Source organism: Hemitrygon akajei, chromosome 14, assembly GCF_048418815.1.
Source record: "Hemitrygon akajei chromosome 14, sHemAka1.3, whole genome shotgun sequence".
NCBI classification, from domain to species: Eukaryota; Metazoa; Chordata; class Chondrichthyes; order Myliobatiformes; family Dasyatidae; genus Hemitrygon; species Hemitrygon akajei.
In genome coordinates, this window is record NC_133137.1 from 68,478,137 (window position 1) to 68,502,288 (window position 24,152).

The following is a 24,152-nucleotide window of genomic DNA, read 5'->3' on the forward strand; positions in this document are numbered from 1 at the left end:
GTATAAGACTATGATTTGGCAAGGTCAGTTGATGAGGAGGGGTGTGAAGGAGATTAGCCAGTCTTCCCTGCGCATATTCTCCTTTCTCTACCACTTCCTTTGGTCACTGTACTCTCAGCTATCTAAGCCTTATTATTTGCACTTCCTTCCTTTAAACTATTACAGTCCCAACTCCAAAGACACTCCACCGCTCTTTAAACCACAATCCTCAAAACACAACCTCTCCAGTTCTCTCTCTCTTCATATCAGTATTCTCACATTGACTAATTTGAATCCAAACAATTGGTTTATTGATCATTAAAGAATGTCTCTCTGGTACTTCCTCCCCTCTCCCGGCCCCCTTCTGACTACCAGTCCACAGTAGGGACCCATATCGGAATCAGGTTTTTCATCACTCACGTCTGTCAGGAATGTTGTTTCTGCAGCAGCAGTACTGTGCAAAACTCTTAGGCACCATAGCTAATTAGAAGGAGCTTAGTGTTGATAAACATGCCTACAAAACATAATGTCTGTGGCAATGACTACTGATGGTGTTGTACTTTGAGATGTAGTGAAGCACTGAAAACCGTCACATTTCTTTCTAATGTCTTGAATTTTGCTGTTTTCTGTAAATCAAAGGCCTCAGTAAATTTGACCACCTCCCTCAGAACATCAGGAAAGGGTTGAGCTGTAGGCAGATGAAGTATTTGTAGGCCCTACAGAGCCACTGCTTACTGAAGCCAACAACAAAAATAGAGCAGAAGCCAAAAACAGAAATTGTTTATTTAGGGCAAACAATGGTCATCTTAAAGCAATTGCTGGTGTACCAATATATCAAAGGCAAGCCACATGGTACACTTGATTCTTAAAGCTACACCACCAAAGAAGAAAAAACTGTTAGAACATCTTCATGTGGACTTAAGCATATTTTTCACTTTGGCATAACTGTAGCACACAAGCAGGAAACTATTAACCCTCCAGCTCATGATTGGAAACCGTGAGCAGGAGAATACACTCAGTGACCACTTTATGAGGTACATGAGGTATCTAATAAAGTGGACCCTGAGTGAGTGCATTTCTGTATGCTTGCGGTCTTCTGCTGCTGTAGTACATCCACTTCAAGGTTCGAGATGTGCTTTCAGAGATGCTCTTCTGCAAGCCACTATTGTAACGAGTGGTTACTTAGATTACTGTCACCTGTCTTCAGCTTGAAACTTTCAAGCCATTCTCTTCTAACCCCTTTCATTAACAAGATGTTTTCACCCACAGAACTGTGGCACAGTGAGTGTTTTTTTGTTCTTCACAACACTCTCTGTAAACACTAGATACTGTTGTGCATGAAAATCCCAGAGCAGCAATTTCTGAGCTATTTAAACCACCCCATCTGCCACTAACAGTCATTCCACAGTCAAATTCACTTAGATCACAATTCTTCCCCATTCTGATGTTTGGTCTGAACAACCACTGAATCTCTTGACCATGTCTACATGCTTTTAAGCATTGAATTGCTGCCACATGATTGGCTGATTAGAGTTTTGCATTAATGAGATGTACAGGTGTACCTAATAAATTGCCAGAGAGTGTACACTAGATATTTGCATTAACGGGCAGGTGTACAGGTGTACCTGATAACCTGCCACCGAGTGGACATTAGATATTTGCGTAAAGAACAGGTGCACAGATGTATGTAATAAAGTGCCACTGTGTGTATTCCTGCTTTATGCTAGAATGCCCAAGTAGAATGTTTTATCATTAATCAAACATATTGCTGCAGACAGAGTATGGTCATATCAGTGGCTCCAAATTGGAAGTTATTTCTACCTGAACTAATGTTTTATTTAATTAAGTTTAATTTATTGTAAGACATATACTGAAGCACCATGGTTTTATTCAAAAAAATTATGCTTCAGCAAATTAGCTCATTAATAATGACACACAGGAAAGTGGAAGGAGGGATGTATATTTCTGTTCACTTGATTTGACATTGTGGCAGCAAAACTGCAAAATTACTGTCATCCCCAAATTTGTCCAGCAGAGGTCAAAGATCACAATTGATCCATGTTATCAAACACTTTAATTGCTGACTGAGTAGGTGAGAGCAGCTGATGAAATACTCATCTGAAGTAAAATAGACGTCTAACGTGAGATTCATCTTGGACCAATTCATATGACCTTTCTGTAAATGACTGGCCACATTATCAATAAAAATATGGCCCTGGTTCCTTTCTGTCTATGTGAACCTGGAATAAATCAACACTGGGAACCAACTGCAAGAAATCAGTGTGCTATCAGCACGATAATACACATGTTTTGAAAACAGAAGGTCAAACAGAACTGTCTATATTCATTTTAATTAAAAAGTGGTCATTTGTGTAGTGACATATAAATAAGCTACCATTATCACTGAATTAATTCACTTTTGACAATATTCAACACAATATATCACTGCAACTCACCTGGGGTCGGATAACTTTCTCAATGTTCTTCAGAGCTGTATCGGGCGATGGTGGTGAACAGTCTGGGGTGGGGCCTGTATTTTTCCGCTGGTGATTAGACCCTGGCGCAGTTATAGTTACTTGAGTTGCAACCTCTGCAGATAGAATAAATGGCTTTAATGCATTGTAACCAGACTTAAATTCGTTTTGATATTATTTCATGTCTTTATATTTTATCAATAAAAATTCTCAAAAAATTGTTAAGGAACTTACCTACACCAACAATAACTATTTCTATTTTTGCACTACTTATTTAATTTAACTACTTAATATATATATTGTATATGTCAGTGATATTAAACCTAGTTCAGATTTTGATTCCCACCAAATCCCCCTTAAAACTCCCTTCTCTTTCCCCTTTCGCTTTTGAAACATTTTTGACAAGGAAATAATTCTGACTATAAATATTTTCTATGCCTTTTGCAATTTTATATACCTTTAAAATGTGAGGATGCATTAATATTGTGGATTTTCCTTCCATTAAACTGAGCACATGGAATAATTATGAAAATTGTTTTGCAAAACTGATGGAATGAAATCATAAAAAACTCTATTACAGTTGTTCGGGAGAAAGAAAGATATGTTGATGACCATTCCTTGTCATATGCTTTTAGCATTCTTAAAGTTAATTCTTTGAAACTTTAATGTATTCATTTGCAGAAATATACATGGTAGCAAGGATATTATCCTTAGTATTTATTTTGCTCATGTGGCAGATTATAGGCAAGTATTCTAGATGTGATCCACAATTGTATTCTGTGTTATGAAACCAGTAACTGGTTTCACTTACCAGTAAAGATAGATATGTCAGTTGAAGTCCAATGGTACTATTTTCAAAAGTTTTATTAATAAAGGGGCACAAAAATTAAGGTTAATACAAACATTCAGATAACATGCGTCAATACTCAATCTAAAACGCAGGTACATTAATAATCACTCAGAAATAAGCTCTTTCGTTGTCTAGGGTATAATACTGAGTCCAATTGGAAATATAAAGAGTCACTCTGAAGTCTGCAGGCTTTTCCCTTTTTGGTTTCACGTGTTGGAGAGAGAGAGATAAACGGAAAAACTTGCCCGAAATATCCGTGGAATCAGGGGAGCGATCTTCCCCGTTGTTAGTTAAAAGCGATCTTCCGTTGGTTCCAGCCACAAACCCCGCATTCGGAATTTAACGCACGTGGCTTATTTCAAAATGGCTTCCCGTTCCCACGGGAAGCGTTATCGTGCTTCTTGGTGTCTCCTTGGTGCGTCTGAGGGTCGTCCTCTTTCAGACCCTTCTTTATACTGCCTCACGGGATCTCAGGTGTCAATCAGGTTGCAGGTGATGCAATCTCTCTCTCAACCAGCCCACTTTGCCCGAGGGCTTTACAATGTCCCTGCGAGTTGGCACGTCTGCAGTTCCCAGGTGTCTCCTGAGAACAATGCCACAGTCACCAGCTTTTGTCCCAGTGGAATGCGGTATCCAGCACGTCGCTGTCTTTCCATTTCCTGTGTCCATTCGGCCTGTCTCTCTCTCTCTCTCTCGGGTCATTGACCCCCCTTTCACTAGGGCTCTTGCAATTCTCACAAAGGAGGGGGCTGGTATCATAACATCTGAAAGACGTTTGAAGTTATATAGCGCCTTTTATGCTCAGGATGCATGAAAGTGCCTTAATAAGGCACTTTTGATGTCAGAATCAGAATCAGACTTATTATCACTGTCTTTTATGATGTGAAATTTGTTGTTTCGTAGCAGCAGTACAGAGCAAAGACATAAATTACTAAAATTGCAAAATAATTAGATTCTGCAAAAAAAGGAATAATGAAATGTTCAAGGGTTCATGGATTAATCAGAAATCTGATGACAGAGGAGAAGAAGCTGTTCCTGAATTGTTGAGTGCAGGTCTTCAGTCTCCCGTACCTCCTCCCTGATGGTAGTAGCAATAAGAGGGCACATTATGGATGTCTTGCTTCATTAGCAATATAAAAAATAAAACAATTTTATAAAAAAAAGTTAATTTTTCTTTAGTAAACTACCAGAAATGGCAACATGATAGTAAACATAAACGGTTTTAGGAAAGTTGGGTGAAAAATAACAACTATACCAGGAAGACGCCCTTTAATCTTCTTGGAAATCAACCTTGGGATTTTTTACATTCATCTGAGAAGACAGTCTTAGTTTAATGTATTGTCTGAAAGCATTTGCAGAGCACTGAATTTTCTGCCTGAATTTGCTTTCAGTTCTCTGGACTAAAATGGCGTTACAGCTTTGTGAGGGCTACCAATATGACCATGGAACCAAATAAGATCCTGGCATAAAAACTTAAAATATGAACTTATGGCCCTATTACACATACCCTATTGCATAGTTTTACTGTGACTGCTAACAAGCTGAGAATGTAATTTAAATTTAACTAAGTCACTCAATGGGTCTTTGATATGATTTGTTACCTCCAAAATACACAATCCATTTTACTAACATTTTTTCCAATAAGTAAACCAATTTAGCTCAGGTTGCAATGACAACCGATCATGCAATGTGAAATAAATATTGCTATCATTTGTACTGAAAACTTGACCAATGATAGGCTAAATTTGAAATTATTTATCACCCTGGAGGCAGCATCAATTTTATTGCCTGGTTCTGTCAAAATTCAAACTGATCTAATGCTCAGGAGGCTGTGTTTTATAGCTATATTCACGTTAGAGTTGAAATTCCCCCATTCTCAAAAGCAATTCTGTCCTCTTCCTTTAAAATGTCAGCTTTTGAATTTTGGATTTTCAGTTTATTGCCTTTTGCCAATAAAGTAAACTCTGACTCAGAATAATAAAATGCAAGCCTAAAAATGTATGGAATTACCAATCAATAGCAGACTGAACATTTACTGGAAACCCAGTCCATGTGACTTGGAGTAACACCAGTGCAACTTTTTAACTATTTATTGGGAGTTGAAGTCATACTAATGGTGAAGAGATGGTTGGTAATTCTCCATCAAAAGGTCATGCTGACTTGAAAAGGTATTACTATTTTTTCATTGATGATCAGATAAACTTTAGAACTCCCTACTGAACAACATTAGGAGCACTGCAGTCAATTAAGGCACAGGATTGAAGTTCAAAAATTCAAAGTAAACTTATTGTCAAAGTACATACTGTATATGTCACCATATATAACCTGAGATCTATTTTCTCACAGATAATCACAGGTAGTACAAGAAACACAATAGAATAAATGAAAGACCACACCCAACAGGACGGACAAACAACCAATGAGCAAATACAAAACAAAAGAGAAAAAAAGGAAATAGTAATAATAATAAATAAACAATAACTGTCGAGAATATGAGCTGAAGAATCATATCTCATGATACCTCTCTGTCCTTCGCTAGAGAGAGAGAGAGCCTGCCTGAGATATCAAAGTGTTGGGATGGACAGTAGTTTTTTGATGGTCTAGACCAGGGGTGTCAAACTCATTTTAGGTCACGGGCCGGATTGAGCAAAATGCAGCTTCATGCGGGCCGGATCAGTCGGACGCGTGCGAACGCAGCTTTCGTTGCCTCCGTTTTTTCAGCCTGCTCTCATGTGTCTCAGTCTCTGCTATAACTACAAAGTGTTTCACTTTACAAATTCCGTTTCTTATGAAGAAGACTGCCGAGCAAGACTGCCAAATAAACACTAAAAACCCTGAAAACCTGGTACCTGAATAAACTCAGCATTAGCCATATCATACGCCATAGGCGCTTCGATTACTGGGGCCAGCTTTAATAGTAATTAGATATTATCTCGCGGGCCAAAGATAATTCCACCGCGGGCTGGATTTGGCCCACGGGCCTTGAGTTTGACATATATGGTCTAGACCATGGTCTCTTTAGGATCTTCGCTACCGCTTGCATGGCAAGTGGTGGGGTGGCTCAGTACTTTTACTGGAAAATGTAGGAAAGGAGGGAGGGGGAGGGCTGATGCTTTTGCTGCTACTTGTGCATGGGAGGAGGGGGTAGAGGATGTTGAGGTTCTGACGTTTGTGTCATTTATTCTTTGGGTTTTTTTCTGTTTCATAAAGGTCTGTGAAGATTAAGAATTTCAGGTTGTATACTGTATACTTCCTCTGATATTAAATTGAACCATATGAGTCTTTGAAGGTGAGTCCATGTGTTGTGGGAACAGTTCAGTGATGGGGCACGTGAAGTTGAGTGAAGTTATTCCCTTTGGTTCGATGATGCTTGAGGAGTAATAAGCATTCTTGAACCTGGTGGTGCAGCTCACCACCACTTTTGCAAGACAGTTAATATATTCTGACCTTGTCAGCAATGCCAACATGTGTGAATCCAGTATGAACTCTGTGATAGAGCTGTGCAATTAATTCCATTCCTTTCTTCTTCCCATTACCCTGTGAACATCTATCTCTTCAAATTATTACCTCATTCTCTTTAAGGATTAATGGTCAGTCTGGACCTCATTATCATTTTCTAAATATTGAACATCTCTATCAAACCTCTCTTAAACTTTTACCAATTTTAGAACAACCCCAGGCTTTCCAAACTCACTTCTTCAGTGAACTCCATCATCTTTGGTACCATATTATACACTGCAGTCCTTCTCTGAGGCCTTGAGATGCTTTTAAAAGTATGGCAGAGTGAACCAACACAATGCCTTAGCTGAGGTCTAACTCGTGCTTTATGAAGGCAAAATAAATCGTCTATACCTGCATGTTTTAGTTTAATGCCATAAGCATGAATAGAAATGTATTTCTATTGGTGGAACCTATGGTTGATTAGAACATTACTTAATCCCTTGTGATAGGTTAATCATCCCCATCATCAGTGATCACTAATGGTCAAGTATGATTCTTCTGCTGGTGGTTGATCTGGTCACTTGTGGATCCTGAGATGGCTGAAGAGGCTAATCTGTAATCTACAAGTCCTACTGCAATGTTGGCAGGTGTAGGTCATTGAAGAAGTGGTGGATGTAGCTGCTTGGGCCTTTCCCAGTCTCTCCTTCCGCTGAAGCCGTTTAGTCTCAGCAACATGGTCGAGGTATACTTTGAGCTGTGCAGTCCCCTCATACACGGTCCTTATCCAGCTTTTCCTATCCTGTGCTAATTTCTATTCAGGTTGATGTGGCGCTTCCTCAGGTGGATCTTGACATTGTCTTTGAACCTCCTTTTCTGCCCTCCAGGAGTGCGCTTTGCATCCTTGAGTTGCTCGAACAGGAGTTGCTTAGGGAGGCGGGAGTCAGGCATATGGATGATGTGGCCAACCCATTGCAATTGGTGTAGAGTCATGATCGTGGCTATGGAGTTAATGTTAACTTCCTCCAGGATGCTGGAGTTAGTACATCCGTTCTTCCAGCTAACTCTCAGAATCTTTAGGAGGCATCTTTGATGGTAAGTTTCTAGGGATTTTATGTGCTTGCTGTATGTTGTCCATGACTCTGTTCCATATAACAAGGAGGGAAAGACTATAGTTTTATGGACTAAAAGCTTAGCATTGGTCTTGATATCCCGATCTTCAAACACCCTCTTTCTCAGCCTGGCCAAAGCTCTACTTGCACAGCCTATTCTGAGATTTATTTTAAGGTTTATGTTGGCTCTTGAAGAAAGAAGGCTGCCAAGATATAGGAAATGATCAGCATTCTCTAGAGAGACGTTGTCAACTTGGATGGTTAGAGTTTTGGGAGCTTGATCTGGAGCAGCTTGGTGCAGAACTTGGGTTTTCCTGATGTTTAGATTAAGTCCCAGGAGCTTGTATGATTAATACAATTGCCTGAACTAGTAAAAAAAATCCTTGCAGTCTACATAGATGATATGTTCCACATTCTGCACAGTTAGCAAAAATCAGAAAAGCATATCAAACTTTGGAACAAGTGGAATCTGAGGTTTTTCAATGGCATCTTTCTCAGGGTTTTTAGAATTTTGGAAAAATAAAACTACAACATTATCAATATCATTAGCCATGTATCTCAAAATGCTAAGATAAAGTCCATTAGAACCTGAGGCAGGAGAAACTTGGAGGAGGAAAAAAATACATTGTTCAAATAAAGTAGCAAGTCATAAGATTGGGTAGAATGTGACAAACAGTAAGAATGACCGAGTAAGTTAATAAAAAAGGAATAGCCATAGTGTAAGACAAAGCTATTGGGAAATATAAAACAGATGGTAAGCATTTCCATGGATACTTAAAACAAAAACATCTGAGTATGCATTTGTCCTATTGAAAGTGACCTTAGGGATTTAATAACTGAAGGATGAATTAAACAGCTCTCTATGGAGGAGAGAAATGACATCCCAGAGATAGTTGTAAATCATAAACTAGAAGTGGGGAAGGAACCCAGGAAAATTACAATTACAAAGGAAGAGGTACTGACAAAATGAGCAAGACATTGCACTTAAACAACATGCCATTTAAAGTTCAAAAAGTTCAAAGTAAATTTTGTTATCTCAGTAGATATATGCCACCATATACAACCCTGACATTCATTTTCTTGTGAGCATACTTAATAAATCTATAGAATAGTAACTATAACAGAATCAAGGAAAGGCTGCCTAGCTAGAGCATTCAACCAGAATGCAGAAGACAACAAACTGTGCAAATGCAAGTATAAATAAATAGCTATAAATAATCAAGAGCATGAGGCGAAAAGTCCTTGAAAGTGTGTCCATTGGTTTCAATGATGGGGCAAGTGAAGTTATTCACTTTTGTTCAAGAGCCTGATGGTTGAGGGGTAATAACTGGTCCTAAACCTGGTGGTGTGAGTCCTGAGGCTCTTGTTCCTTCTTCCTGATGGCAAGAGAGAGAGGAGCACACGCTGTGGATGGTGGGCGATCCCTGATGATGGACGCTGCTTTCCTATGACAACTTTTCATGTAAATATGCTGCACTAAACAGTGGAGATTGCAAAGATCTGAATTTGCAAGAATCTAATGTGAAGGTATGTTCATGCAATGTGAAATGAATACAAAAGGAGAGAAATTGTCTGGTAATAACCTGTAATTCAGAGAAGGTTCACTAAACTGATTTCTGGAATGGAAATGTAGGATCAGGCAGAGGCTAGGCTTATATCTGCAGGAATTCAGGAGAGTGAGACATACAGTATCTCAGTTGAAAATTGTGAGAAACTAGAATCCAAGGCCATTGTTTTGTATAAAATTAACACAGAAAAATTACCTTGAAAAAAGTAATTGTGGTTTTTATCATTTCTGGTGCAGTTAAGTAAGATCTATGTGGTTTTTGAATGACAACACCCTGCAGAGATTACAGTTTCCACACCATTACCACCAAGAACCTTGGGAAGCAAATCACAGCCATAAAGAATATGCTCCACATAAGCCACAGCAGAGTGATAGAAAAGGTTGCCATGGATGGCAGGTAGCTGTCTTTATAATGCATGGCCACACAAGGAGCCCCACACAAGCTATTGGCTCATAATTAGAGCAGAGAGCACAGCTTATCAGTACCATACATAGTTTTCAAAGTCTGCAGTAATTACTGTAAGACCTAACAATTATGTAACAAATAATCACAGGCCATAAGGTGCAGACAGCCAATGTTCCAGTTGGGAGCCTTCAGTTCAGGTTTCCTGACCCACTTTCTGTGGGATTTCTTTTCTGTTTTTAATGGAGTTAAAATTAAATCTCACTAGTGCCTTTGTTTCCATTACTATTGGGAAGGCAGAAATAAGTGTGGTGAGTGTTGACGATGACATCATTTGCATAAGTGATGCTGAAGAAATGTCAGACAAAATTGAATGAATGATGACCAGAACTACTTGGTCCAACTATCTGATGGGTTGAACCTCATCTATGTCAAAACATACCTAGCATATCTAAAATTACCAGGCTTTCCTTTATCTTTTAAAAAAAATGAAAACTTTAACACTCCAGAAAGCAGTCCAACTGATTAAAATGTCATAGAATGGTAAACTTAAAATCAAAGCATTACTCTGGAAGATCAAAATATATCTTAAGCGGAAAATGCACAAGAAATGACAGCAAATTACACCATTTAACAGATTGAGGACAGGCTTCACTTAGACTTGTTAAATTTACATCATTCTTATAATTCTCATAATGCATACTCCCATCTATCATCTAATCTGCATACAAGTAGGCAAATAACATAACTTCCCTTTCCTTTGTGATGTGTAGTCAGATGCATTTTGTTGAGTTCATTATCATCAACTACGCTGGTTTAAGATCCACAAGTAATTTTCATTCTGCTTTAATTTGTTAAATCACAGAATGTTTTCATTAAATATCAATTATGAATGAAATCGCTACATTAGAACTATCCATATTTTTGCATCAAATTAAAAACAACGCCGAACACTTGGATTTCAGAGCTTCATAAAACAAAATCTAGAAATTTATTCTGAATTAAATGGCATGAGAAAATCATACAAAAACAATTACAATTACAACTATAATCTTGCCAAAGTCACCATATCAATGTGCCTTTTTTATTAATAACACTTCCTGTTGCATGATAATTGTGCAGAATGTTTCAGTGTTTACTTGCAGTCAAGGGTTAATGACTATCTCAACTGCAGTGTGCTTGTTTATTTAAGTGCTGTGTAATCCAAAGTCAATTCTCACTGGAATGAACGAACACATGAGCATGTTTTTTTCTTTGGGGAGGGAGAGTAGCTGGGAAATTAGGATCTTCATGAATCTGGCCCAGGCTTTTCCAGTCAGCACCAAACCTAACATTTGCAGAGTGAGATGATCGTGCAAAGTTGTGCTACTGCCAGCACTGCACCTCTGACACCATTTTGATTAAATGGAAACTGCCACAGCAGGAGAATGACTGCCGTAAGACAACCAGAGAAAATCCTCAGTGAATCGTCACTCCAATCCAGGGGTTTCCAACCCTTTTTTATGCCATGGAATCTCTCAATTTACAGAGGGGTCTATGGACTCCAATTTGGGAATCCCCTGCTCCAGTCTGACTTCGATGTTACGAGAATAAAATCTGATAGGCATATATTACAATGATCAAAATAACTGCACAACATTGTTCTTATTGCATCATTATTTGCAGCCATTTTATTTTAAGCACCTGGTGCACCATCCTGTGATTGCTTCTTCACCTTGTGTTAATGTCAGAACATTCATAGCATGGAACAGAATCAGGACACTTCCTCACATGTGGGAGGAGCTGCTAACAGACAATGATGATAGTTTTGCTCCTCCATAACAATCTTTGAAGCACCCATGCACAGATGTTCTTTTATATTCTAATATGCAAAGAATGATGAGATGTTTAATGCGGCTCCCACAAAGAACCACACAGCCCAAGACTTAACAGTTCTGTTGAAGTAAGAAGTACATCAGGGCACTTACAAAAACTTGGAAGTTTTTTTATCCAAATTTTCTCAAAGTTTTTCACCCTAATCAAATTAGTGAAATTCACAGAATGGGTTAGGTGCTAGTTTTCCTAAATCAATCTAATTCAGTTTATCGATGAGCATAGATTATTCATGGATCCTAGCATTGATGGCATTAGATAGTGTGTGTTAGATTAGAATGCCTGAACTGCATTTCCACTTCATCAGATTTTTAACTGGTGTAGATTCTAATATAATAGCACTTTTTCTTTGATGTTTAGTTTCCTGTTAGTTATGCACAAGGAGATCAGATATTCTCATAGGAATAGTGTGTCCTTTATCTTTACAACATAGCCCAAGCACCCACAATGCTTTAGGAGCATACAATGCAAACTCGAGAAAGAATTAATTCACTCTTTTTTTAGTAACACGCATGTTATGCAAGTGGTCCCCAAAGAAAATGTCCATACCAAGAAGTGGCAATCATATTAAGGTGCAGCCACTAGCTTTACTTTTTTTTTTTGGCTGGCAAATAGGAAACATGAATAGATAGAAGAAATTCATGAAGGGCTTGATTTAATATTTATTCAATAGATACCTCGATGAATACAGGAATGATGGCTTATGATAAATTTATTGGGAAAATATCACATCCAAAGGGACTATTGCAGGTTATGAAATAGACTTTAGAGTACAATGATGTTGAAGCTGAACATGGACCAATATTCTACAAAATACCCGAATCTTAGGTGTGTACAGATTCTTCAACAACATTTTCCCTTAGAACTTCTCTCAACAGTAAACATAGTAGTTACACTTACAGTCTATTCCATGGCATATTATGTATTTTGATATACCATTTATAATCTGATTATTCAAATTCTCAATAAAAAAACATATTTAATTTTCATTGTCTTTTCCTTTTCCTCTCCTAAAACAACTGTACTTAAATAGATGAGCTTAGGACATAGATCAGCATGTGGAGTTCTGATATTGTGGCCACTAGTGAGACTTGCTTGCAGGAGTGGCTGGACTCAGTGCTCTGGGATTCGGTTGTTTTAGACATGATAAAGCAGGAGGGACAAAAGGGGGAGGGGTGGCATTACTAGTCAGGGAAAATGTCACAGCAGTGCTCAGTCAGTACAGACTGGTGAGCTAGTTAGGCTTTATGGGTAGAATTGAGGAATAAGGAAGGTGTGACAACATTAATGGGATTATATTTACACTACACACTGCATCCGCAAAGGAAACAGCATTATGAAGGACCCCATGCACCCCTCATACAATCTCTTCTCCCTCCTGCCATCTGGGAAAAGGCTCCGAAGCATTCAGGCTCTCATGGCCAGACTACGTAACAGTTTCTTCCCCCAAGCTATCAGACTCCTCAATACCTGAAGCCTGGACTGACACCTTGCCCTACTGTCCAGTTTATTATTTATTGTAATGTCTGCACTGTTTTTGTGCACTTTATGCAGTCCTGTGTAGGTCTGTAGTCTAGTGTAGCTTTCTCTGTTTTTTTTAAATGTAGTTCAGTCTAGTTTTTGTACTGTGTCATGTAACACCATGGTCCTGAAAAACGTTGTCTTATTTTTATTATGTACTGTACCAGCAGTTATGGTCAAAATGACAATAAAAGTGACTTGACTTATAGATCACCCAAAAGTCTGCGGGATTTTGAGGAACAAATTTCTCGAGGGATCACAGACTATTGCAAGAAACAAAAGGTTGTGATAATAGGTGATTTTAACTTTCCACGTTTGGACTGGGACTCCCATACTGTAAAAGGGCTGAATGAGAGAGAGCTTGTCAGCTGTGTTCAGGAAAGTTTCCTTAACCAGTACACAAAAGTCCCAACTAGAGAGAGTGCAATGCTGGATCTCCTATTAGCTAATGAGACAAGGCGTGTGATAGAAGTTTGTATAGGGGAATATTTTGCATCTAGAGATCATAATGCCATTAGTTTCAAGGTAATTATGGAAAAGGATAGTACAGGTCCTTGGGTTGAGATTCTAAATTGGAAAAAGGCCAATTTTGATGGTTATCAGAAAGGATCTGGCAAGTGTGGATTTGGAAAGATTGTTTTCTGGCAAAGGTATACTTAGCAAGTGGGGAGACTTTAAAAGTGAAATCTTAAGAGTACAGAGTCTGTATGTTCCTGTCAGAATAAAAAGCAAGGTAACAGATTGAGAGAACCTTGGTTTTCAAGAGATATTGTGGCCCTGTTTAAGAAAAAGGAGAGGCATGGCAGGTGTAGGCAGGCAAGAACACATGAAGTACTTGAGCAATACAAGAAATGTAAGAGAACAATTAAGAAGGAAATCAGGAGGGCTAAAAGAAGACATGAGGTTGCTCTAGCAGACAAGGTGAAGGAGAATCCTAAGGGCCTCTACAGATATATTCAGAGCAAAAAGTAGCAAGGGACAAAATTGGTCCTCCGGAAGATCAGAATGGTAATCTACGTGTGAAGCTGAGAGAGTTGGGGGAAGATCTTAAACAGATTTTTAAGATCCAGAGGACCAATTTTGTTTTGTTTTGTTTTGTTTGCTTTTAATTCCGTACAGAGAGCGCTCAGGGAAACCGGCATCAAATTCCCCGTATATGTCCTCATACTCGGCGATAATAAAGGATTCTGATTCTGATTCTGAGATTTTTTTTTTGCATCAGTATTTACTTGGGAGATGGACACAGTCTATAGATGTAAGGTAATGCAGCACTGAGGAATTAGTGAGAATTCACTAAAGAGGAGAATTCACAGAAGAGGTGCTGTTTGCAAATTATCGTGGATAAATCACTAGGGCCTGACAGTGTCCCTTAAAAATGTGTTCCCTCGGACCCTGTGGGAGGCTGGTGTAAAATTGCAGGGGCCCTAGCAGAAATATTTAAAACATCCTTAGCCACAAATGAGGTGCCAGAATATTGGAGAATATCTAATGTTGTTTGTTTAAGAAAGGCTCTAAGATTAAGTCAGGAAATTATAGGCCGATGAGTCTGACATCAATAGTGGGACAGTTATTGGAAGATATTCTAGGGAACTAGATATACAAGTATTTGGATAGACATGGACTGATTAAGGATAGTCAACATACCTTTGTGTGTGGTAGGTCGTATCTAACCAATCTTATCGAGTTTTCAAGGAAGTTACCAGGAAAGTTGATGAAGGCAAGGCAGTAGATACTTAGATGGACATTAGCAAAGTCCCAATGTGAGGTTGGTCAAGAAGGTTGGCATTCAAGATGAGGTAGTAAATTGGATTAGACATTGGCTTTGTGGAAGACAGAGAGTTGTTATAGATGGTTGCCTCTCTGACTGGAAGCCTGTGCCACAGGAATCTGTTGTTGTTTGTCATCTATATAAATGTTCTGGATGATGATGTGGTAAGCTGGATCACCAAAGTTTAGGGTGTAGTGGACAGCAAGGAGGACTATCAAACCTTGCAGTGGGATCTGCATCAGCTGGTGAAATGGGCTGATGGAATTTAATGCAGACAAGTGTGACATGTTACACTTTGGGAGGTCCAACCAGGGTAGGTCTTACACATTGAGTGGTAGGGCACCAAGGAGTGTGGTACAACAAAGGAACCTGGGAATGCAGATCCATTAATTCCTTGAAAGTGGTGTCACAGGTAGATAGGGATGTAAAGAAAGCTTTTAGCACATGGGCCTTCATAAATCAAGGTACTGGGTACAGGGGATGGGATGTTATGTTGAAACTTTATTAGATTTGGTGAGGCCTAATTTAGAGTTCTGTGTCCAGTTTTGCTCACTGACCTACGAGGAAAGGCATTACAGTGAATCTATTCTTCCCACTTACTTTTGCCACTTCCTGAAAATTATCCACATAAGACACAGAAGCAGAATTTGGCCATTTGGCCCACATTTGTCTGTACAGCATGAAAGCCTGGAATAAGTTTCACTCAGCTATTGGAATAATTGTCTCCTTGTCAGGTATTTAAAATCTTGAGTCTGCCTGAGACTTGGTCAACATCATTTCTCAATCATATTTTTTGCTATAAAAAGAAACCCATTTACTGCTCGTGGGAGTTTGCTGTACAAAAAATTAACAGGCATATTTGCTAACAAACTATGACATGCATTTTGGAATTAATTAATTGGTTATGAATCACATTCCCACATCCAGAAGACGTTATAAAATGCTCCTTACATGATTTTTTACTTAATATTTTCTGAAGCAAACAACTATTGTTTGATGACAAGCTGATCCTTTGCTGCAAGTGCATGGCAGAATCACATGGAAATTCTGCCAGCCCTGTTCCATAACATGGAGAAAATGAAAAATGATCTGCTACACTGTTAATAAATATTGGATTTAACTAAGCACACATACTGCATCAGAATGTTACTATAGTGGACACTATGACAAGTTTGTTTAATATGCTTCTGCAGCTGAGACAGGAAATTGCTGTAAGTCACTTCCTGATATAGATCGAAAATGTATGCAACTGGCATTATTACTCTCAATCATTTTCATAATGAGGGCACAATGACAGCTATGCATTAGAGCATAGTCTTAAAGGACCAGTGTACTTAACTTTTATTTATTTATTAGGATACAGTGTGGAATAGGTCTTTCAAGCTGCACCACCCAACTACCCCCGATCTAATCCTAGCCTAATCGCAGGACAACTTACAATGACCACTTAGTTTACTAATCTGTATGTTTTTGGACTGTGGGAGGAAACCCACGTGGTCACAGGGAGAACGTACAAACTCCTTCCAAGCTGCAGCGGAAATTGAACCTGGGTCACTGGTACTGTAAAGCATTGTGCTAACCATGCTGCCCCTAAAGAATGGGTTAAACGGTGTGTTCCATATTCCTTGTCTCAGCTACACAAATTTAGGAGGAAGAGGCACAGAGGTTTTGCTTAGGATCATAGCTGACCAATGTCTTTGTGAAGCCTTAGCGTGACAACCTTACTTTTATACTCTAGTTCTCTCGAAATAAATGCTGACATTGCATTTGCCTTCCTACTATTGTTTGCAAGTTAACCTTTAGGGAATCCTGCACGAGGTTTGCTAATTCCCTTTGCATCTCTGATTTCTAAATTTTCTCCCTGTTCAGAAAATAGTCTACACCTTTATTCCCTCGACCAAAGTGCATGAATAAACGCTTCCCTACACTACAATCCATCTGTTACCTCTTTGCCCATTCTCCTAATCCACCTCAATCCTTCACCAGACTCACTGCTTCCTCAAGACCACCTGTCCCCTTGTACGTTAATGTAATGGGTGGAAACATATACATAATTCACAACCACTGACATTGAGTTGGGTTCACTTCAAGAGGCTGGCCTGACATGATGACGTAATTACGTGAAGATTTGTTACTGCACTTTATGTTCAGTGTTTGGAGAACAATAAAGGAATTGTTACAGTTTCCCTTAAACTTAAAACACCTCTGCTACTTTTTTTTAACAAAAACCTATACCTTGACCTACCTTCTTGGTGTCTGCAAACTTGGCCAAAAAGGCATCAATTCTGTCATCTAAATCATTGACACATAACATGAAAAGGAGTGGTCCCAAACTGACTACTGCAGAACTTCACTAGTCACTGGCAGCCAATCAGAGAAGGCCCCTTTATTCAAACTCTTTACCTCCAGCCAGTCAGCCTATCTTCTATCCATGCTAGTATCTTCACTATAATACCATCAGCTCTTATCTTGTTTATCAGCCTTATATATGACACCTTGTCAAAGGCCTTATGAATATCCAAGTAAGCAATATTTACTGACTCTCCTTTGTCTATCCTGCTTGTTATTTCCTCAAAAAAATTCCAACAGGTATGCAGATTTTGGCCTGTTTTATTATGTGCCTCCAAGTATTTTGAAACCTCATCTTTAATAGTGACATCTTCCCATCTACTGAGTTCAGGTTAACTAACCTTTAATTTCCTTTTATTTGCCTGCATCCCTTCTTAAAGAATAGATTGATATTTGCCATTTTCTAGTTGTTCAGAACCATTCCAGAGTCTAGTGATTCTTGAAAGATCACTAATAATGCCTCCACAATCTTTTCACCTACCTCTTTCAGAACCTTGGGTGCAGTTCATCTAGTGCAGCTGACTTCAGGCCTTTCAGCTTCTCAAGCACCTTCTCTTTAGTAATAGCAACTACATTCACTTCCGTCCCTTGACACTCGCAAACTTCTTTCACACTGCTGGGAAGTTTCATAGTAAAGACTGACTCAAAAATACTTGTTAAGTTTGTCCGCTATTTCTTCATGCCCCCATTGCTACCTCTCCAGTGCTATTTTTCCAGCAATCTGATATCCACTCTTGCCTCATTTACTCTTTATATATCTGAAAAACTTTTGGCATCCACTTTTATATTAATGGCTAGCTTATTTTCATATTTCATCTTTTCTTTCCCTATGGCAAATTTGTTGCCTTCTATTGCTTTTAAAAAGCTTTCCAATACTCTAACTTCCCAGTAATTTTTACTATATTTTATGCTGCCTTTGACCTCACTTGTCAGCCGTGGTTGCCTCATCCTCCCTTTAGAATACCACTTCTTTGGGATGTATTGATCCTGCGCTTTCCAAATTGCTCCGTGAAATTTCAGCCATTGTTGTTCTGCCATCATCCCCGCCAATGTCCCCTTCCAATCAACTTTGGCCAGCTCCTCTCACATGTAATTCCTTTACTCGACTGTAATACTGATACATCTAATTTTAGTTTCTCCCTCTCAAACTGCAAGGAGAGTTCTATCATATTATAATCAATATCTCCTAAGGGTCCTTTACCATAAACTCCCTAATGAAATCCGGCTCATTATACAATATCCAATCCAGAACTGGGGGAGGGGGTGTGTACAGAATGTGAGATAGTATCTATCTCAGCCAGGGCTCCCACGATTTCTTCACCTGCATCCCACAGAGTTCTTGGATATACCTGTTCAGACCCCATTGATTTACCTACCTTCATACATTTTATGACACCTAGTACCTCCTCCACTATAATGTGGATTATCCCTAAGACATCCCTAACCAACTATCTCAAGTTCCATCTTCATGTCTTTTTCGACAGTAAAATCAGAGGACAAATATGCATTGAACTCTTCACCCTTCTCCTGTAGCACAACACAAATGTGTCCACATTTATCTTTGAGAGGCCCCTAGGTTCTCCCCTGCCTTCTTGTACTTACAGAATCTCTTTGGATTCACCTTAATCTTTTCTGCTAGAGTTCTCATGCCTTCTTTTTGCCCTTCTGATTTTCTTCTTCGGTATACTCCAGCATCCCTCAAGTCTCCTCCAGGGATTCACTTGATCCAACTGCCTGTTACTGACCCATGCCTCGTTCTTTCTCCAGGATCATCCAAGATACCCTACTCCTGCCAGTCTTGCTCTTCACTCTAAGGAATATGCAGACCTTGAAATCTATCTCACTTCGAATAACCTCCCATTTGCCAAACAATGCCAGGCAGCATCCATGGAAAAAGTACAGTTGACGTTTCAGCCCAAAATACTGACTTCCTCCAGCATTTTGTGTGTGTTGCTCGGATTTCCAGCTTCTGCAGATTTTTCTTGTTTCCCATTTGCCAAATGTCCCTTTGCCTGCAAGCAACTACTTCAATCAACCTTTACAAGTTCCTGTGTCTAATACCATCAAAGTCTGCCTTCCACCAATTTAGAATTTTAATTTGTGGACCAGATCTCTCTCTTTCCATAACTAATTTAAAATTAATAAAACTTACTTTGCAAAAAATGAAGGGAAGATTAGATAGACAATTCATCATCAGCCGTTATTCATTACTCTGTGCAAGAAAATGGGCACTTAGGAATGTAACTGCTTCAAATCTAAGAAAACATTAACCACCCTTACTTTTGCAAGATATGTAAAATAGCCTTACTATCTGTACATCAATTACAGGTGGCCTGACAGTATCTGAGTAAACAAAGAAATAGCAATATTCATTCAGTAATTATATTTGACAATACAACATATTCCCATCAACACTATGTTAACCAATTTCCTCCTTACTATATCTGACAAGCAAGGAACTTTAATGCAAGTCCATCATTTCACTTCACCAGTTGCAAAAGCTTTTATTCTGAGTAGTGGGCAGATTCTGATTGCTCCATCAAATGCTTACAGATGTCTCAATGGATAGATTAATCAAATTTGATACAATTATACATACAATTTATAAGGAACACACACAAAATGCTGGTGGAACGCAGCAGGCCAGGCAGCATCTATAGGAAGAAGCACTGTCGATGTTTCGGGCCGAGACTCTTCGTCAGATCTTTAGTCTAGTCCTGACGAAGGGTCTCGGCCCGAAACGTCGACAGCGCTTCTCCCTATAGATGCTGCCTGGCCTGCTGCGTTCCACCAGCATTTTGTGTGTGTTGCTTGAATTTCCAGCATCTGCAGATTTCCTCGTGTTGACAATTTATAAGGATTCTTCTATACATCTGCAAAATATCTTCTCTGTATATAAATATCACAGAATACAAGTATTATAATCTTTAAATCTTCATTTAAATGACTGAAATCATTATGAACATAAATTGTCCATTAAAAACCGAAAACTGTCTCACATAAATTCTCCCTCAAAAATGCAAAAAATATATTATTAAATCAAACAATAGTTGATAGTGTTATGCAAAATTATAGCTTGAGAAACTGAATCTGTTTTCTTGTTCAATTTTCAAGAGAGCAAACTGAAACATAGTTTTACTGTCAATCACCTTTCCTGACTGATTAAAGGCAAATCACTCTTGCGAAAAATAAATGATTACGGTTTCTTTATCTTTAGGAAACTTTTAAAAAGAAACCTTGAATTACACATGAAATAGAAATTAGCAGAAAATGTTAAAAGAGATAATCAAAAAGAGAGAATCTTTCATCAAAAGAGAGAATCTTTAATCGTTAACTGTTTTCAAAGCTGAAGATGAGTATCATTTTCAGTGATAAAGGACAGGTTGAAGAAGATAGCTGATCAGCTAAACTTTTCAGAGTAGGGAAATATCAGAAGATTACTTTTGTACGAAGGAGAGGAAGAAGGAATGAAAAAAATCATTGTGATGTTTGCTTTTTCAGTAGCTAAGTTATAGAAAAGGAGTGACATACATCTCATGGAAGAGAAAATGCTGCAGGTAGTGGGGAAGGAGACCATCCAGGACTGAAGCACCCAAAATGTACCCTCTGACAAGGCTGTGATGTCCTCTTCACATCTGCATTGGGTGAGCACTGATATGAACTAGAAACTCACTCATAGATCCTGAAATTCTGGGGTATTTTACCATAACTAGAACCCTTTTTGGTTAACTAGCTGGGCTGAATTGCTGAAAAATTACCCTGGCAGCTTTAGAGGGAAAATGATGGTGAGGACTAGAGGCAGTGGGGGGAACAAGCAGTTGCTGAACAATCCATTGGATGTTCCTGGTCCTCAAGGAACAAAGTGAGTTTGCTACAGGGGAGATCCAAGTTTCCCTCACTGGGTACAAAAGCCCAAAGGAGCATCTATACTTTTGTCTGTCTGCACTAGGGAAAGTAAAAGTGATTTCTGCCTTTTTACAACCGGTTCACAAACTGGACTTCTCCACTCTGTTTCTTCGTGGCTGTGAACTCACTTTCGCGAGCTTTAGCTCTGAATGTTATTTGCTTACATTTTATTGTTTGCATGATTTGTTCTTTTATTTGCACACTGGGTGCTTGACGCCTTCTTATTTTAATGGGTTCTACTGGGTTTTTTTTTTGTTTAGTGGTTGCCTGTAAAGAGACAAACCTCAAGGTTGTATATAGTATACATGCTTTGATAATAAATTTACTTTTAAATTTGAACTATTTCCATGTTACCACTGCTAGTTTCAGAAGAGGTTATGACACCAGCTGATCTGGTGAGGACTTTGTTAATAAATGGAATCAGAGAATGGCACTGCAGCCGAACACTTATCATAAATGCATAATGTGGCTCTTATTGACAAAAAGGAACATGTTCAGCGTTGAGAAATTATACTCCTGGTATTATCTCACAGAGTAAATGAATAGCAATGGTGTTCAGGAGTGTGAATCAAAGGTACTGTAGAATACTTACTACCTTGTTACATTTTCTAAATAAAATGGATATTGCAGTTATTTATAGGTTTTGAACAAAATGTTACTGCTGATTCACTGAACTAGTCTGGCTGGAAAATCTCAGGCATATCTTGCACAAATGCTCAGATCATAATATCATTTGAAGGAACCTATTGATATGTTGTCTGAAAATGGATTTTCCCCACATTTGCTTCAGGGCAGGTAAGTAAATTGAATGATTCTAAATGTCTTACATACTTACTTTTACGTAACCATCTCTATTTTCTACCAGGTAAAATGCATTAAATTTACAAAATTTTCCACCAATTGCTTTGAGGAACCAACTCTAATATACAACCGTACAACAATTCTGTAATTGATTAAGTCATTCTGAAGCCAAATTGGTGTTGAGATGCTAGTCGTCATCCATATTATAGGACTGGACTGAACTTTGATATCATTTAGTTAGAATATCTCGCTATTTTCCAATCTTGGTTATTCCCATCTTCCTGTTCTAGAGATGGCATAAACACAAATCTGGGTTGAAAACACTGCTAGAACATGTGATGGAGAATTTAAACGAAAAAATACTTCCATGAATCAATTGATTAGTATAATTACAATCACTGTTCACTTTTCAGAGGATCAACTCTGCAAGAAGTGAAAATGTGGTAACACCCAGGTTGTTTCACGTCATTCCAGAAATGTAACCCACGAATTTCTAGAAGTACAAAAATGAGAAAATCTGCAGGTGCTGGAATTCTAAGCAACACACTCAAAATGCAGGAGGAACTCAGAAGGCCAGGCAGCATCTATGGAAAAGAGTAAAACAGTTGACGTCTTGGGCTGAGACACTTTATCAGAACTGGGGGGAAAAAATGAGTAGTCAGAGCAAGAAGGTGGTGGGAGGGGAGGAAGAAGTACAAGGTGGTAGGTGATAGGTGAAACCGGGAGAGGGAGTGGGGTGAAGTAAAGGCCTGGGAAGCTGACAGGTGAAAGAGGTAACAGGCTGGAGGAGGGGGAATCTGATGGAAGAAAGTAGAATGCCAGGGAAGAAAGGGAAGGGGGAGGAGCACCAGAGGGAGGTAAGCACCCCCCCCCCCAACCTTCTTACTCCGATTTCTCATCTTTTTTCCCCAGTCCTGATGAGGGGCCTCAGCCTGAAACGTCAGCTGTTCACTCTTTTCTATAGATGCTGCCTGGCCTGTGGAGTTCCTCCAGCATTTTGTGTGCATTACTTCCTAGAAATACCCAGTTTTCTCTACTAGTTACAATTTATGTATCAATTGCAAATAGACTGGCCTCATTTGCCTTGCAGTACTCCCAGGAGCAATTACCAAAAACACCTCAGGAAAAGTTGTTTCCAGAGCATTGGACAAAGAACCTTTTCAATTATGCCCCTTGTGTGTCCTCTGGAATGTCATTCCCACTCCTCAAACCATCTAGGTTTGCCAGCCCCACTTACTCCTCCCATCTAGCTCCTGACCCTCTGAGTCTCAGGTTCCCTAATGCCTCTCTCTGAATGTAGTAAAATTACTAGACAATTATGGTTTGAACAGATTCAAATAGTAAGCAATTTTGACAGCATGCTTTGGTTTAAGATCCTGATTAAAATGTACTATAAAGGTTCCCAGGAGCCACATTGGGAATAATCCTTGTAGACAAAATATTAGGAGTTAACTGTTACTGTTGTCATTAAGTTCAGCAACAAACCAACCAAGATTTTAATAGTTTCTGATAATCAGGAAAGAGTCATTAAAATCGAATAGATTCAATTTCCACTGTTCCGATGGATGTGCAATTTTACCATTGATAGTTTTTGGTTGATATTATAACACCTGCTGATTTTGTGAGAGTTGGTTAACAAATGTAAAAAGGGAATAGCCCTGCAGCAGAACACTTATTATGAAAACTTAACGTAGTTCTTCTATATTGACAAAAACCAACTTGTCCGGCAAGCAGAAATGGTACACCTTGTTCTATTTCACAGCAAATGAATAGCAATATACTCACATGTGTGAGTTAAAGGTAATGTAGAATAGTTGTAACTTTATGATATTTTCTAAACAATTAGTTACTGTAACATATTACTGCTGATCTTTAGATAGTAAATATACCTGTAAACCACCATTTGCTCTTTTTTGGTGCACTCTGTAGGAATGAAAGCTTACTTGTGCACTTACCAAAATTTGGTGAAGTCGTGAATTGGATGAGAGCTAACTTGTTAAAAAAGCTTATGAAAACCAGTTTAAAAGCATATTTGTAACAAAGCCATACTTTTAATCCTTTGATCATTAAAGGAATGAATCAGAATGCAAACTTCAATACTGGTTAACATCA

At 38.7% G+C, this 24,152-nt stretch overlaps 1 protein-coding gene across 13 annotated transcripts in view; it reads right to left on the minus strand.

Moving 5' to 3' along the window:
• The window catches only part of anks1b (ankyrin repeat and sterile alpha motif domain containing 1B), an 856,034-nt gene that overhangs the window by 203,638 nt on the left and 628,244 nt on the right, over positions 1-24,152 (minus strand). For all 13 annotated transcript variants that reach the window (XM_073066305.1, XM_073066306.1, XM_073066289.1 and 10 more), the window contains one exon: positions 2,436-2,569. In XM_073066305.1, the coding sequence (XP_072922406.1) occupies positions 2,436-2,569 (134 nt within the window). The remainder of the gene's footprint in view (positions 1-2,435; positions 2,570-24,152) is intronic.